The sequence below is a fragment of the Diceros bicornis genome, chromosome 22 (assembly GCF_020826845.1).
Source record: "Diceros bicornis minor isolate mBicDic1 chromosome 22, mDicBic1.mat.cur, whole genome shotgun sequence".
In the NCBI taxonomy this organism is placed as follows: domain Eukaryota; kingdom Metazoa; phylum Chordata; class Mammalia; order Perissodactyla; family Rhinocerotidae; genus Diceros; species Diceros bicornis.
The window spans coordinates 36,262,980-36,275,826 of record NC_080761.1 but is presented as its reverse complement, the minus strand read 5'-3'; the positions used below and the strand labels follow the sequence as shown (position 1 = coordinate 36,275,826).

Here is a 12,847-nt window from a genome sequence, read left to right as displayed (position 1 = left end):
ATTCTTATTTTGTGTTTACAGCAATATGGCTTATTTAAGTAGTGTATAATAGGTCTATTTAGGTACAGTGTGGGAATAGAGAGCTGACCCAATTCTCTGAGTCCCTCTGCTATTAAAGGCAAACATGCTGTTGTGGTTGTGGTGGTTTTATTGTTTTTTAAAACCTGCGTTATTTAGTTCATGTGACCTGTCTAAATTAGTGTGTTTCGTGAGGTAATTGCTCAGTTCTCACTTTGCCTTTGCCTTGGCAGAAACAGTCTCCATGTAAATCATGAGGGGATAAGACAGTCACTTGGTGTTGCTGCCTCTGCTACTTGTTGTTATTTTTATTAGTTTTAATGTTTTAGAAAAGCCTCTTGCCACAAAAGATTGGAAGTATCCTTGCCTATGGAGATTCCAAAAGGAAGATGCCTTTCAAAAACTTAGTCTTGAAGAGTAAAATGTACTCCTAAAGATGATTGTAGTATTTTATTTAAACATTTCCATAAAACAACCATTCCCCCAGTGTTCCCTAGGCACAGTAACCTTGGAAGTCGGAAGAATCAAAGCTGGTCCATTCCATTCAGAGAGGAGGCCTTCTCAAAGCAGCCAGGTGGGTAGCTGTGGGATTCGTCAGGGTGATGCAGTTCACATGCCAGAAGGAACTCAAAGGTGTCCTGACTGTGGGTCTCTCCAGGGTCGTGTACACAGGCCTCGCCCTCTGGCCAGGTGAGCAAGATGTGGGCTCTTGAGTAGTTTTTAAGTCATTCTAAGGAACTTAATTTCAAGCATTTCTCTTTTCTGACATTATTTTTCTGTAATCTCAAAAGTTAACCAATTAATATATGTAAAGCCTACCAAGATAATATATTTTTAAAGTATTTTATAACAAACGTTTATCAATCAGTATTCAACTGAAAAAGATCCCATGTAGATGAACTGTAGATGCTCACCACCACGTATAACGACATGGTGTTATATAGTTAAGTCTCTGGGCGGGCCCCTCAGTCTTGTCTTCTGATGACAGAAGCTTTTTTTCATCAACCTGCCCTTAAAGACCGCTGACTCATGCCTTAATGACCACCATTAGCTTCCTGTTGACTGACCCTAATTCTGCAGTTTTTGTTTAAGTCCCCATCTATGTGTAACTTCAGTTTAAATTTAAAGAAGATTAGCTTCAATGAGATTATGAAAATCCACTAAAATTTTAGGTCGGTTGGAATCAATCTCATCCATCCTTTTAGTTTCAATTTATTTATGTCACTAGGCAAATTCTTCCTTAAAAAGAAAAAAAAATTAGGTAGAAACTGTTTAAATTGCCCTTCAAATTATCAGATGTCACTGTTGCTTAACAGATATTTTTCTCTAGCATTAAAAGAATTGAATTCTAAAATAAGTGATAGTTAGGGGGTATTATTACTTCCAGAACTTTCTAAATTAACTGTTATGTATTTGTAGATGAGTGAAGGCAGCCTGTCATCATTCACTTTTCCACTTTCGGGATCCAGTACATCTGAGTCACTGGAAAATAGCTCAAAGAAGAATGCGTGTAAGATTGGTTTGATATTTTGAGCATGATTTACTGGTTTGAATTGTGGCCATTAACAGTGATTTTTTCCCCCTGTTTTAATTTACCTCTGAGCTCTCTTTCCTCTAAATCATTCAATATCTTAATGGTTTAAGTGCAAAAACGTTTGCCGGCAAAAATTCTGAACAACATGAAGCTATGCCTATGGCAACTTTTCCCATTTGATGTTTACCCTACAAGACATACTAAATATTAGAATCAGGATTCTGTCATTTTTTCTTGTATTTGATTTTTATTCCCTTTCTCTGTTCAATGTAACACCAATAAATCAGAAGATGCCATTAAGTGAAGCCTTCTGTTTCCATGAAGATTGCAAAAATTTTGATTGAGAAAATTAACATGATCCTCCTGTGTTTTAATTACATGAAATCGGGATGCAGAGGGTTTTTTGGCTTGGAGCGTTGGTTGAAAATTGTTCAGGTTGAAGAAACTAACCATATGGCATTCTCTGTTTGCAATGTGACTAATATTCTAGAAATTTAGGCACTTAAGTGCATGGATTCTTTTTAATGCATCCGTGACTTTATTCCTCTCAGCTGTGCACATGTGTCTTTCTATCCAAACCACATTCTGTCCTTGACTCATTCAAAGTGGATTGCACAGTTATATAATCAGAGCTTAAAATAAGGAAGAAATGAGATGGTGTCTGCATTTTTCGGACTGGAGAAATAAAGGATTCCTGTGTAAGAGAGATTTAATTGTGTGTACTACAGTAACTTTGAGCACCCCCTTTCAAAAAAAAAAAATAGGGCATCTCATTTAGTCCCATCTAGCTGCAGGCATTGACTAAAATTTAAATGAACATAAAGAATGCTTTAATAACCATGTTTTATCTTTTTCACCTTCACAGTGGCATCTGAAATACAGGGATTAAGAACAGTTGAAATAAAAAAGGTAACTTGGGAGGGAAAAAACAATATAAACTCTTGACTTCAGAGGCATCTGTATCTGTATCTTCCTGTTAGCTGTCTTATCGATTTATAGCACCATCTGATAAAATATGGGTTATATACAGTGGAAATAGCATAAGGCAGTCTCTGCTGAATTTCCTGGCCAGAGCACCTTGTTTGAAAAATCATTGTTGGCATATTCTGTATCACCAAAAATGCATTAACCCAGCCCCACACAAAATAACGCCCATCCTCTTTCACTTCTCATACTGATAAGTAAGCCTTTGCCGTCAACAGAGATTTCCTATTCTTCTGAAGTAGATTCCTCTGACAGCCATGCACAAGAGAGAATCGAAAGGCAGCTATGGTTTCTTGAACCTTTACTGTGTGCTGAGCACTCTTTAGACGTGTCACACGTCCCCATTTTGTTTCATGTTCACTGCAGCCCTTTGTGGGAAGCGCTGTAAGCTCCGTTTTGTCAATGAAGATCTAGTGATTCATTGAGCGGAGTGGACTTGTTCCAGGTCGCAGCGTTTGTAAGTGTGGGCTCCTGGCTTTGAACACAGGTCTCTCTGATTCCAAAAACTGCAGTGTTTTTACTCCATCAGTTTACCTGCTTTTCATGAGTCCCACAACATGATTTTGATTGCTTTTACTTCCTGAACAGATGCTTATTTTCCTAAATCACACTAAGGACCTGTGTCAAATAAAGTAATGTAATTTTCCTGAGCTACATTTTCCACCCTCACGCCTAGAAGATGACAGTTAACTGTAGAATATTGTGCCAAAGAAACCACAAATCAATTAAAAATATCACTTTGACCAAAATATTCTGTCTGTTCAATGGCAGGGGCCCACTGACTCACTGGGAATCAGCATTGCTGGAGGAGTGGGCAGCCCACTTGGTGATGTTCCTATATTTATTGCGATGATGCACCCGAATGGAGTTGCAGCTCAGACCCAGAAACTCAGAGTAAGTTTTACTAATGTAAAACAAATATAATCTGCTTTTAAATCAGCTAATCCAGCCACAAGCAGAGCTTGCTTTGAGTAAAAGATGAAGAAAATTCAAAGAGGGGAGAGTTTGCTGTTGTGTGCAAATTTGCAAGTAAATGAAATGGAAAGATTTACAGTTGTTTCTTAATATTTTTTACTTGTTTGAAACTCTGTGGAAGAAATTAAAAGTATTCTCAGAACACCAGTATGAAGTGAAATTTTTTCTTTACATATTTTATTGATTAAATGCTGATTTAACTTTATTAAATTGAAAATTATCATTTATCTTGCATTATCAATTTTGCAGAAGTTTAATGTAAATATGACTTATAATGTTCTAAAACTGTACAAAACTTGCTTCAGAGTTGAGGGATTGTGCAAATGTAGAGCACTATGATGGAATTTATGCTACTGCTCAGTTTTGCAGTCATGTAACTATTTCATTAAAGTAACTCAGTCTCTATATAAAGTAAACTCTGTATGGGCTCATGCCTCAAAAAGAGTCTCGAAACATAACCACCTCTTAATTTAAATAGTCTCTAAATCGGGAATGGTTCCGTCTCCTTTGATATCTAAATTCGTGACTGACACTTAAGAACTGATTCTACACATAGCACAGGATTCAGAAAACTTTTCTGTGAAGGAAAGATAGTAATATTTTAGGCTTTGAGGGACATATGGGTCTCTGTTGCAACTACTCAGCTCTGCCCTGTGAAGGCAGCCAAATAATCATGGCTGTCTTCCCACCAAATTTTATTAACCAAAATAGGCAGTGGGCCGGACTTGGCCTGAGGGCTGTAGTTTGCCAACGCCTGACTTAGAGTCACATCTAATATGTGTAATAATAATGTCCAGAGAAATTGTGGTTTCCAAATGATATCAGGTATTTTATTCTTTCAATAGGAAGTAATGTCTTACCCAGGAGAAATGAAGACAAGGGGAGCGTGATTCCCCCTAGAGATTATAAAACTCAACCATCACATGCAGCTTCTTTTTGCCGTGACTGCTTCTTGGAATCAGTGGTTTCCGTGGTTGTGTTTCAGTTAGTGACAGTGGTATATATGTGATGTGGAAGGTCGGGAAGGACATGATTGTCAGGTCTCACTGTCCCACTGTGCATGGCTGCTTTAGCAGACGGCCATTTCTTCCTGTCCCTTGCAGGTTGGGGATAGGATTGTCACTATCTGTGGCACATCCACCGAGGGGATGACTCATACCCAAGCAGTTAACTTACTGAAGAATGCCTCTGGCTCCATTGAAATGCAGGTAAGGTTTTTATCCTAAGCACCATTCAGAATATGGGTAGCTTGAGGTCACATGAGCTTTGATGTTAAAGTAGTAAAAGTGATTAAATCTTCTGCTATGATTTTATTTAATATTTCCCTTGAACATAAGTGATTACATTGAGAGTTCCAAGAAAGTATGTAAGAAACACATTCTGTCACATTTTATCCTGATGCATTTATCGTTTCGTACTTCATATCTAAGGGGGAAAAAATACAAGGTCTTAGCAGTAAATGATTAATTGCTAAAATTTTAAGTGGTGTGAGTGAGTGGCTTGTATTCTAAAGATCTTCAAAAAATAATTACATGTGAGACTATGTTTGAAAAGCATCAAAGAACTTTATAGAATTGAATTAGTAGCATATTTTTACTGTCAGTTGAAGAGGCCTCTGAGCCTTGTGAAATTGCTTTCTCTTTGGTTGTATGTTATGTTAGCAGAAATGAGTAAGTGGACAATAAAATACGCGTTTTAATGCAAATGTCTTTTTGAAGAAAAATTACTGCTGTCTCCCTAGCAGCATGAACATGTGTTTTTCTCTCTCTGTTTCTCTGTGTGCAGGTGGTTGCTGGAGGAGATGTGAGTGTGGTCACAGGCCTCCAGCAGGAGCCCCCCAATTCTAGTCTTTCTTTCACTGGGCTGACATCAAGCAGTATATTTCAGGATGATTTAGGGTGAGCTCATATATTAGGGTTTGTATGTCCCTACCACTCACATAAACATGAAATAGTAGGAGATGAGGTCTGAAATACAAAAACCAAGTGTTTCTAAACTGTTAAATAATTATGGCTTGGATTTAGTTTATCAAAGATAGGTAGGTAGGTAGGTAAGTAGATAGACAGATAGATAGACAGACAGACATGCATGCATGCCTATCCTTCCCACATTTTTAGCTCTTAGTCTTTTGGGGGAACATTTTAGTCTTGATGTCACTACCCTGTGTGACATGGCACAAGTCAAAACGATCCTTTTAAAAATTCCAACATTGCCTACTCATTTAATAAATCATCCTTTTGATTAAAAAAAATTCACAGTTACCCAGCACTTGAGTACAATAGAATTAGAACATGAAGAGAGACGCATATTAGAGTTTTTAAATAGTTTGATGTGGCTTTTACATTGCTTAGAATTGATTTTTCTCTCCCCGCTTGGGAATGCTGACATTTATGACTTATTTCGTGGTCGTCCTCTGTTCTTTAGCCGTCTCACTTTAAATACACAGGAAAGAATGGGCTACTCCATGCAGTGAGAACATGCCATGAATGTGTTAGTTTAAAGAACTATAAATGAGTAATAGAATTAGAGTGTTAAGAAGGATTTCACTAGATTATGTAAATTTAAAATACTGTGCACAGCATGCACTGACAATTTAAACTCCCAAAACACACTCACTGTCAGTAACACAAAGAATTTACTAACTCTAGGTGGAGGTCAGATAATTCATAACTTATAGATTCACAAAGATATATGTGTATTTTTTCTAAAAATCCAAAAACTGTTCCTTCCTTCCCTTACTGTAGACCTCCTCAGTGTAAGTCTATTATGCTAGACCGAGGGCCAGATGGCTTAGGCTTCAGCATAGTAGGAGGATATGGCAGCCCGCACGGAGACTTACCCATTTATGTTAAAACAGTGTTTGCGAAGGTAAGTTTGCAAATTTTAACCACCCTCTTCCCCCTAAACGTTCATTAGTAGTGGTCAGCAGCTGGCTTATTAGTTTATGGCCTGAGGTAACGCCAAATGGTTAACAGTTGATCATTTTCTTTTGGAACTCCCTACAGGAACGAGTCACTAAATATTTTTGTCCAATTTGAGGTTAAGTGATGTTTAAAGAAAAATAGACTGAAATTGAAATTCCATGGGAACTCTTGGCAATATACATAAAAATATTAATGAACTTTATTTAGACAGTAAAGCCTGATTTTTTTTCCTTTGAAAACAAGTTGCATATGATTGAATGTCTTTTGAAATTAGGACATTTTAAATATGTGTGTGCTCTAGAGCCCTGGCATTTTTTTTTTTGCATTTTTTTGATGTGAAATATAAAATAGGCACAGAAAAGTACATAAAATATATATGCAGATTAGCTAATCGGGCATTTAATTTGCAAGTTTAATTTCATGGAATAGAATAGGCAAATAACTACTAAAAAATCTGAAGAGTATCTAGCAGCTCTATCACCTACAATAAATCAGCTATTTGCAATCAAGGGATTCAATTAAAAAAAAGGAAAACCATTTATATATAGTTGTAATCATATAGTAGCTTGTTCTATCTTAAGAATGTTTAGAATGAGAATAAAGTTATTGCAATATTGGTGAAGTTATTAAAATAATTTAAACTCATATAATTATTGTTAATATGTTGTTAAGACATTTTTTCAGGAACTACAAAATTGGACAAAATTTCCTGCTGGAGAAAATGCAGAATCTGATTTTACAGTGCAAAGGAACAAAACTTATGTCAAACCTATTAAAAGATTTGATACTGGGGCTCTAGATTAGTGCTGTGGTCCTTTAAAGTGCCTACCTACGAAGGTTTCATTCTATTATTTTGAATAAAATGATTGTTTTTAACCAACTGAAAGTGCTGTATCTACAGCAATCTAGCTATAAGGCTTAATTTCTGAGATTTTCTTAAAGCCACTGGTATGTCCAAAAATACAAACAGCATTTGCCAGTGAATAGGAGAGTCATGCCGTCCTTTTCCTCCGCCTTGGAACAATTTATTTAAGGCATGCTAGTTAGAACATATTTTAAGAATTTCATCATTATGGATTCCTCATTAACTTTTCCATATTTTTAATCTTATATTTAATTACATAATTGCCTACTATAAGTATGCCTTAAGATGGGATTCTTTTTCAGACGGCAATGTGTGTGTTTAGTCTTAACTCGTTTAAGGCCCGTAAGGAATATGAAGACTCCATCTACCCTTGGAAAGTAAAGAACCAAGCAGCTCAAGCGGCCTTTTCAAAGCCACAGAAAGAGTTAGAATTAGAATTAGCAAGACTTGTGTTTTGTCCTGCCCTTGTCCACATGCATGTGGGCTTTATGCTTTTGTAAGCCTTTGGGTTTCATGGTCCTCTTGCCCTTGTCCTATAAGACTGCTAATTCTTTGTCTTCCTTCTGTAATTCTTCTTTACAGGATAAAAATCCTGGATTCTATGAAATCATTATTACTAGGCAAATTCCCAAATATTCTTTATTAATTTGAGTTCCCACCAGCTGCTGTGCTGGATGGCCAAAAACCACCCAACTGGTCTATTGACTGCTAAATTCTCTCTCAAACTGGAATCTCAGTGCTAAGACCATTTAGGAGAAAGGCCTCCTTTGTTGATGTTTCATCATCGCTTAATGGCTGTGGAGCAGCCGTGGAGCATGGAGAGCAATGTGTGTGTACATGCAGAGCAATTTACAGTCTGGTGTGGAGCTTTGCTGTCGTGTAACTGCGAGGCAGCGTTTTTTGAGAAGTAAACAAGCCTACTTTATAATTGCAGGGAGCAGCCTCTGAAGATGGGCGCCTAAAAAGGGGTGATCAGATCATTGCTGTCAATGGGCAGAGTCTAGAAGGCGTAACCCATGAAGAAGCTGTTGCCATCCTTAAGCGGACAAAAGGCGCTGTCACTTTGATGGTTCTCTCCTGAGTCTGTTGCCGGAATTGAGCCAACTCAACTGCTGACTCCCATCCCACACTGTAAAGAGAATGAAACTGGTCTTGTGGACGACTTTTCCCATGCTGTGTGTATCGGGCTCTTCAAAACTGTAGGGGAAAAATACCACTTAAGTTTGTTTTTCTCATATGAAAATGATTTTCTTACAACGTACCATCATTTTTCATTTCTCCTTGCATTTTGTGAATTTAAACTCAAAAAGAAGGATGATTTGCATAGGTAAATCCAGTCTTCGTGAAGATATCTGACATTTTGTAGTCACGTGGGCAAAAATTGTTATGTGCTAAACTGGTTGGTAGAGAAAAAAAATAATTCGAAAGCTAATCAAAGAGAAATGGCTTCATGAAATTAGAGTGAAAAACGAAAACATGAAGAAAATCTTGAGTTTTATAAAAATGCTTCATTTTGTCAATCCGCCGCATCTCCCCATGTCTAACTAAAAAAAGAAAAACATTTTTTCTATTGAAAAATCTTTAAAAATACAGTCAGTATTTAAAAATTTTGAATATTGTAGAAAATTGCATCTCCTCACCTCCGATGTACACATATATATTTTCCTCTTAAAATGGGCTCCTAAGATTGAGTAAATGGCACATATATGAAACAATGTCCCTAGATTTGTAAAGAAAACATTTAATGTGCATCTTGATGTTCATTTTCATTTTTGACCTGTTATAAAATATTTTCATGTTTCTGTAAGTAACATGATGATGCTACCCTGTGTTGACTGTGGTTTCTCTAAAAAGCAACCATGCTAACCATGGAGGAATATAGAAGCTTACAGAATATTTAGTGCTGGTTTTAACTGATGCAACACTAAGAATGTGTTAGTGCACTATGCAATTGGTTTTCAATTAGCATTAATCTTAATGACAGAAAAAAGCAGTGTGTTAGTAATTATTTTGGTTGTATGCCATTAGTAAATTGGTAGAAAAATTAAGGGGATTAACATAACTTCATTTCATTGCCTTATATTAACATCTTATAATACAATAGTTTAAGACTAAGGGGAACAGATGGAGCTGTTTATTGAGACAACTGGTGAGGAATTATCATGTGTTCATTCCCATTTTAGAGCGTGAAACTCCTACATTAGAATATATAAAGTCACTTTAAATACTATCTATATTTGTAACAGAAGTAGTGTACAGATATTTTATTACAGCGCTTTTGTGTAAATGCAGAATTGAAGTGAATAAAGAAGTTTCATGGTGTACAAATAAAGGAGCAGGCGTATTTTTTTGTTCATTTCACTGGGAAAAAGCTTATTATATTGTTCCAAGATTTACAGGGGCCAGCCCGGTGACACAAGCGGTTAAGTGCGCGTGCTCCGCTGCGGCGGCCCAGGGTTCGCCGGTTCGCATCGCCGGGTGCGCACTGACGCTCTGCTTGTCAAGCCATGCTGTGGCGGCGTCCCATATAAAGTGGAGGAGAATGGGCATGGATATTAGCCCAGGCCGGTCTTCCTCAGCAAAAAAGAGGAGGATTGGTGGATGTTAGCTCAGGGCTGATCTTCCTCACCAAAAAAAAAAGATTTACAATTTAAAATTGGTTTTTAACATGTCTAACTGAACATATGCTGTCCACAGTTACAATTAGAGGAACTTTGGACAACATCATCATGAAAAGCTCAACGGTTTTTTATATCCGGAGTTTTTACTAGTACTAAAGATTCATAGACTCCTCATGGAGCAGAGAAAGATAACAGAGAAAGAGAAGTGTCCTACCTGTGTATGTTCTTCTGAGATGCTGTTGATGAAACATATTATAAGTTATTCTTTGGGGGAGTCAAGAGCTGAAGGGTGTTCAGATGGAAAAAGTCATAATGAAAATTATTTATATTAATAAACATGGAAAGTCTGATTTGAACACTGAGCAAGGAATTGGGGAACCTATGTTCTGCTAGTTCTTCCCCTAACTAGCTAATGAACATATGCATTCCCTCTGATTCATCTCATCTCTAGAATGATAGCTTATTTTATCTCAAAGCTTGTATCTAGTTCTAAAATACAAGAATTCTGTGATTCTTAGTTATACAAAATGAATGGACTAAACTACACATTGCCATAATTTGGGAGATATTCTCCTCAACCAGTCACTGTGAACTGAGGTACCTGATGTAACAAAATTCATTTCAGTATCCCAGTGACGCAGCCAGCTGCTCAGTCCTCGGTTAATGGCCCTCCCTCATGAGGCTGTGGCAGGATCCTCTCACGATGGGCTGCTGAAAGCTCAGCCACCCCCTTTTATGAGTTTTAACTGGCGAAGGTTTTTATGGAGGACACTCTATGGTAGACTCTAGGGGGGCAAGTTAACCAACCAAATTAAAGTTTGAGTAAACATGTGCAAGTACCCCATTGAGTAAACATGTGCGAGTACCCCAAAGAGAACAGCCTAGTGGGTATCTGTATTAGCCTGAATAGCTTCCCCCCAGAAGTTATGTCCACCAGGAACCTTAGAATGTGACCTTATTTAGGAATAGAGTCTTTGCAGATGTAGTTAGTTAAATTAAGATGAGGTCATGCTGGATTACGGTGGGTCCTAGATCCTTAAAAGAAGGCCATGTAGAGAGAGACGCAGAGACCTTGAGGAAGAAGGCCATGTAAAAATGAGGGCAGAAAAACCAAAGAACACTTGTGTGACCGGAAGCTGAAAGAGACAAGGAAGGATTTTTCCCTGGGGTCTTCAGAGGGAACGTGGCCCTGCTAACACTTTAATTTTGGTCTTCTGGCCTCCAAAACTAAGAGAATAAATTTCTGTTGTTATAAGCTACTTAGTTTGTGGTACTTTGTTATGGAAGCCCTGGGACACACTAATACAGTACCTTAAATATTTTTATATCCTTAGCTACTATCATTGTGCCTGGCTAATAGGAGAGGCTCCATACATGTTTGTAGAGCACATGAACAATTAAAATATATGTCATGATTAATTTTGTGGTATTACCTTGTTTTAGTTAAGCTAGCTGCAGCCTTCATACTGAATGCAAAAAAACAGTGGGAATGCCACTGGAGCCCTATAGAAACACTGGGGGAAATTCCCTCCTGAATTGCTTAGTTAACAAAGTCAGAGCATATGAAAGAAAAGGGAGGGATGAAAAGAATATAGATTCATCAGCATCAGAGAGAAGTGACAAGGGCTTATGCTTCCTATGTTATTCTTTTCTGGAAATTTAAGAGGTGAAGAAAGAAAGTTTGAGCAAAGAGTTTGAAGATGTGAACATTACAATGTTAATGCCATGTTCAACTCAAAACTGTAGATTGCCTGTAAAAAGTTCACTATAATTACTTGTGTGATTAAATCACACTGGAGAATACCACGTTTCTGGTGTTCTTTGTGCCCCTTCCAAAAGGATGATGATGATGATGATGAGTTTAATTTCAGCACCGACTGATATGTAGCAGCAGGAGTAGTAATGCGGTATAGAAAGTCAGTAGAATCCATACATCAGAACAGTGATGGAGTTGGAGGCATAAAAGATTAAAATTTGAGAAAGATAAGACAGATCTTTTTTTATTTTTCTAAGAATCTTGATAAAGCAGATTCTGATAGGTTTGAGGAAGCAAAGGCAGCTCTTCCCAGCTCTGAGATACACTGTACCAAGCGGCCTTAGATCTGGTCAGCTGGATTATTGTCTGAGAACGCCACGCGGGGGTTTGGTGCCTGTCTTCAGATCTCCATCAGAGCGAATGGAGGAGTGGAAAAGAGGCCGCAGGGAGACAGGAGTAAATAGGCTTTTTTTTTTGGTCTAGGTGTGAGAATGTCGAAACTATCATCACCTGCTTTCAGCAGCCGTGGTGTGTTGTTTCATGTCAGTGGCAAGTGTTCTGGAATGCATTTGATTTGTGCAAAGATGTTCCTCAACTTCTTCTACCAGGTGCTCCTAGAAAAAAAGAGTTATTTGTAAGGCAGGATTGGCCTCTCTTACCTCAAGAGGAAAAAAACTGGTGGTGGCCAGAAAATTTCTAAATGAAAGAGCGTGAAAACAGGCAAAGCAAATGTTGTTAAAGTGTTTTTTGTATACTTGACGTTACATCTTCTTTTTCCCTTCAAAATGTAGGTATTCCATGTTGTCCATTTTAATGTAAATTGGAAAAAATTGTATTAGTTGTGTAAAAGTTTTACTTCTCAGTCAAGTACCGAAAGTTCAATAGTAGGCCCCTAAAGGAATTCTGTCTAGGAGGAGGCAAATCTATGGTGATGATCTCAGAATTCTCTGACTAAAAATGTTTCTTGAAGTTTCCAAAATACTACCATCAAAAGATAGTAGGTATTAGGCAGCTTCTAAGAGGAGCTTCAACTTGTTCGTCTAACATTGGACGTTTTTTCAGAAGGTTGTGTCCTTTGCTAATATTTTATGATCCTTTCTCCCTCCCTCCCCGACCTTCCTCTTCCTCGTATGCATATTTTCAGAAACGAACACAGTTATCCTTTGAAAA

At 37.6% G+C, this 12,847-nt stretch overlaps 1 protein-coding gene across 7 annotated transcripts in view; it reads left to right on the top strand.

The window, feature by feature from the left end:
- Positions 1-9,658, top strand: part of MPDZ (multiple PDZ domain crumbs cell polarity complex component) — a 158,636-nt gene extending 148,978 nt beyond the window's left edge. For all 7 annotated transcript variants that reach the window (XM_058565797.1, XM_058565802.1, XM_058565803.1 and 4 more), the window contains 8 exons: positions 506-592; positions 1,438-1,528; positions 2,418-2,461; positions 3,308-3,430; positions 4,615-4,719; positions 5,297-5,409; positions 6,256-6,379; positions 8,235-9,658. In XM_058565797.1, the coding sequence (XP_058421780.1) occupies positions 506-592; positions 1,438-1,528; positions 2,418-2,461; positions 3,308-3,430; positions 4,615-4,719; positions 5,297-5,409; positions 6,256-6,379; positions 8,235-8,381 (834 nt within the window). In that variant the 3' untranslated portion in view covers positions 8,382-9,658. The remainder of the gene's footprint in view (positions 1-505; positions 593-1,437; positions 1,529-2,417; positions 2,462-3,307; positions 3,431-4,614; positions 4,720-5,296; positions 5,410-6,255; positions 6,380-8,234) is intronic.
- Positions 9,659-12,847: the final 3,189 nt, after the last annotated feature.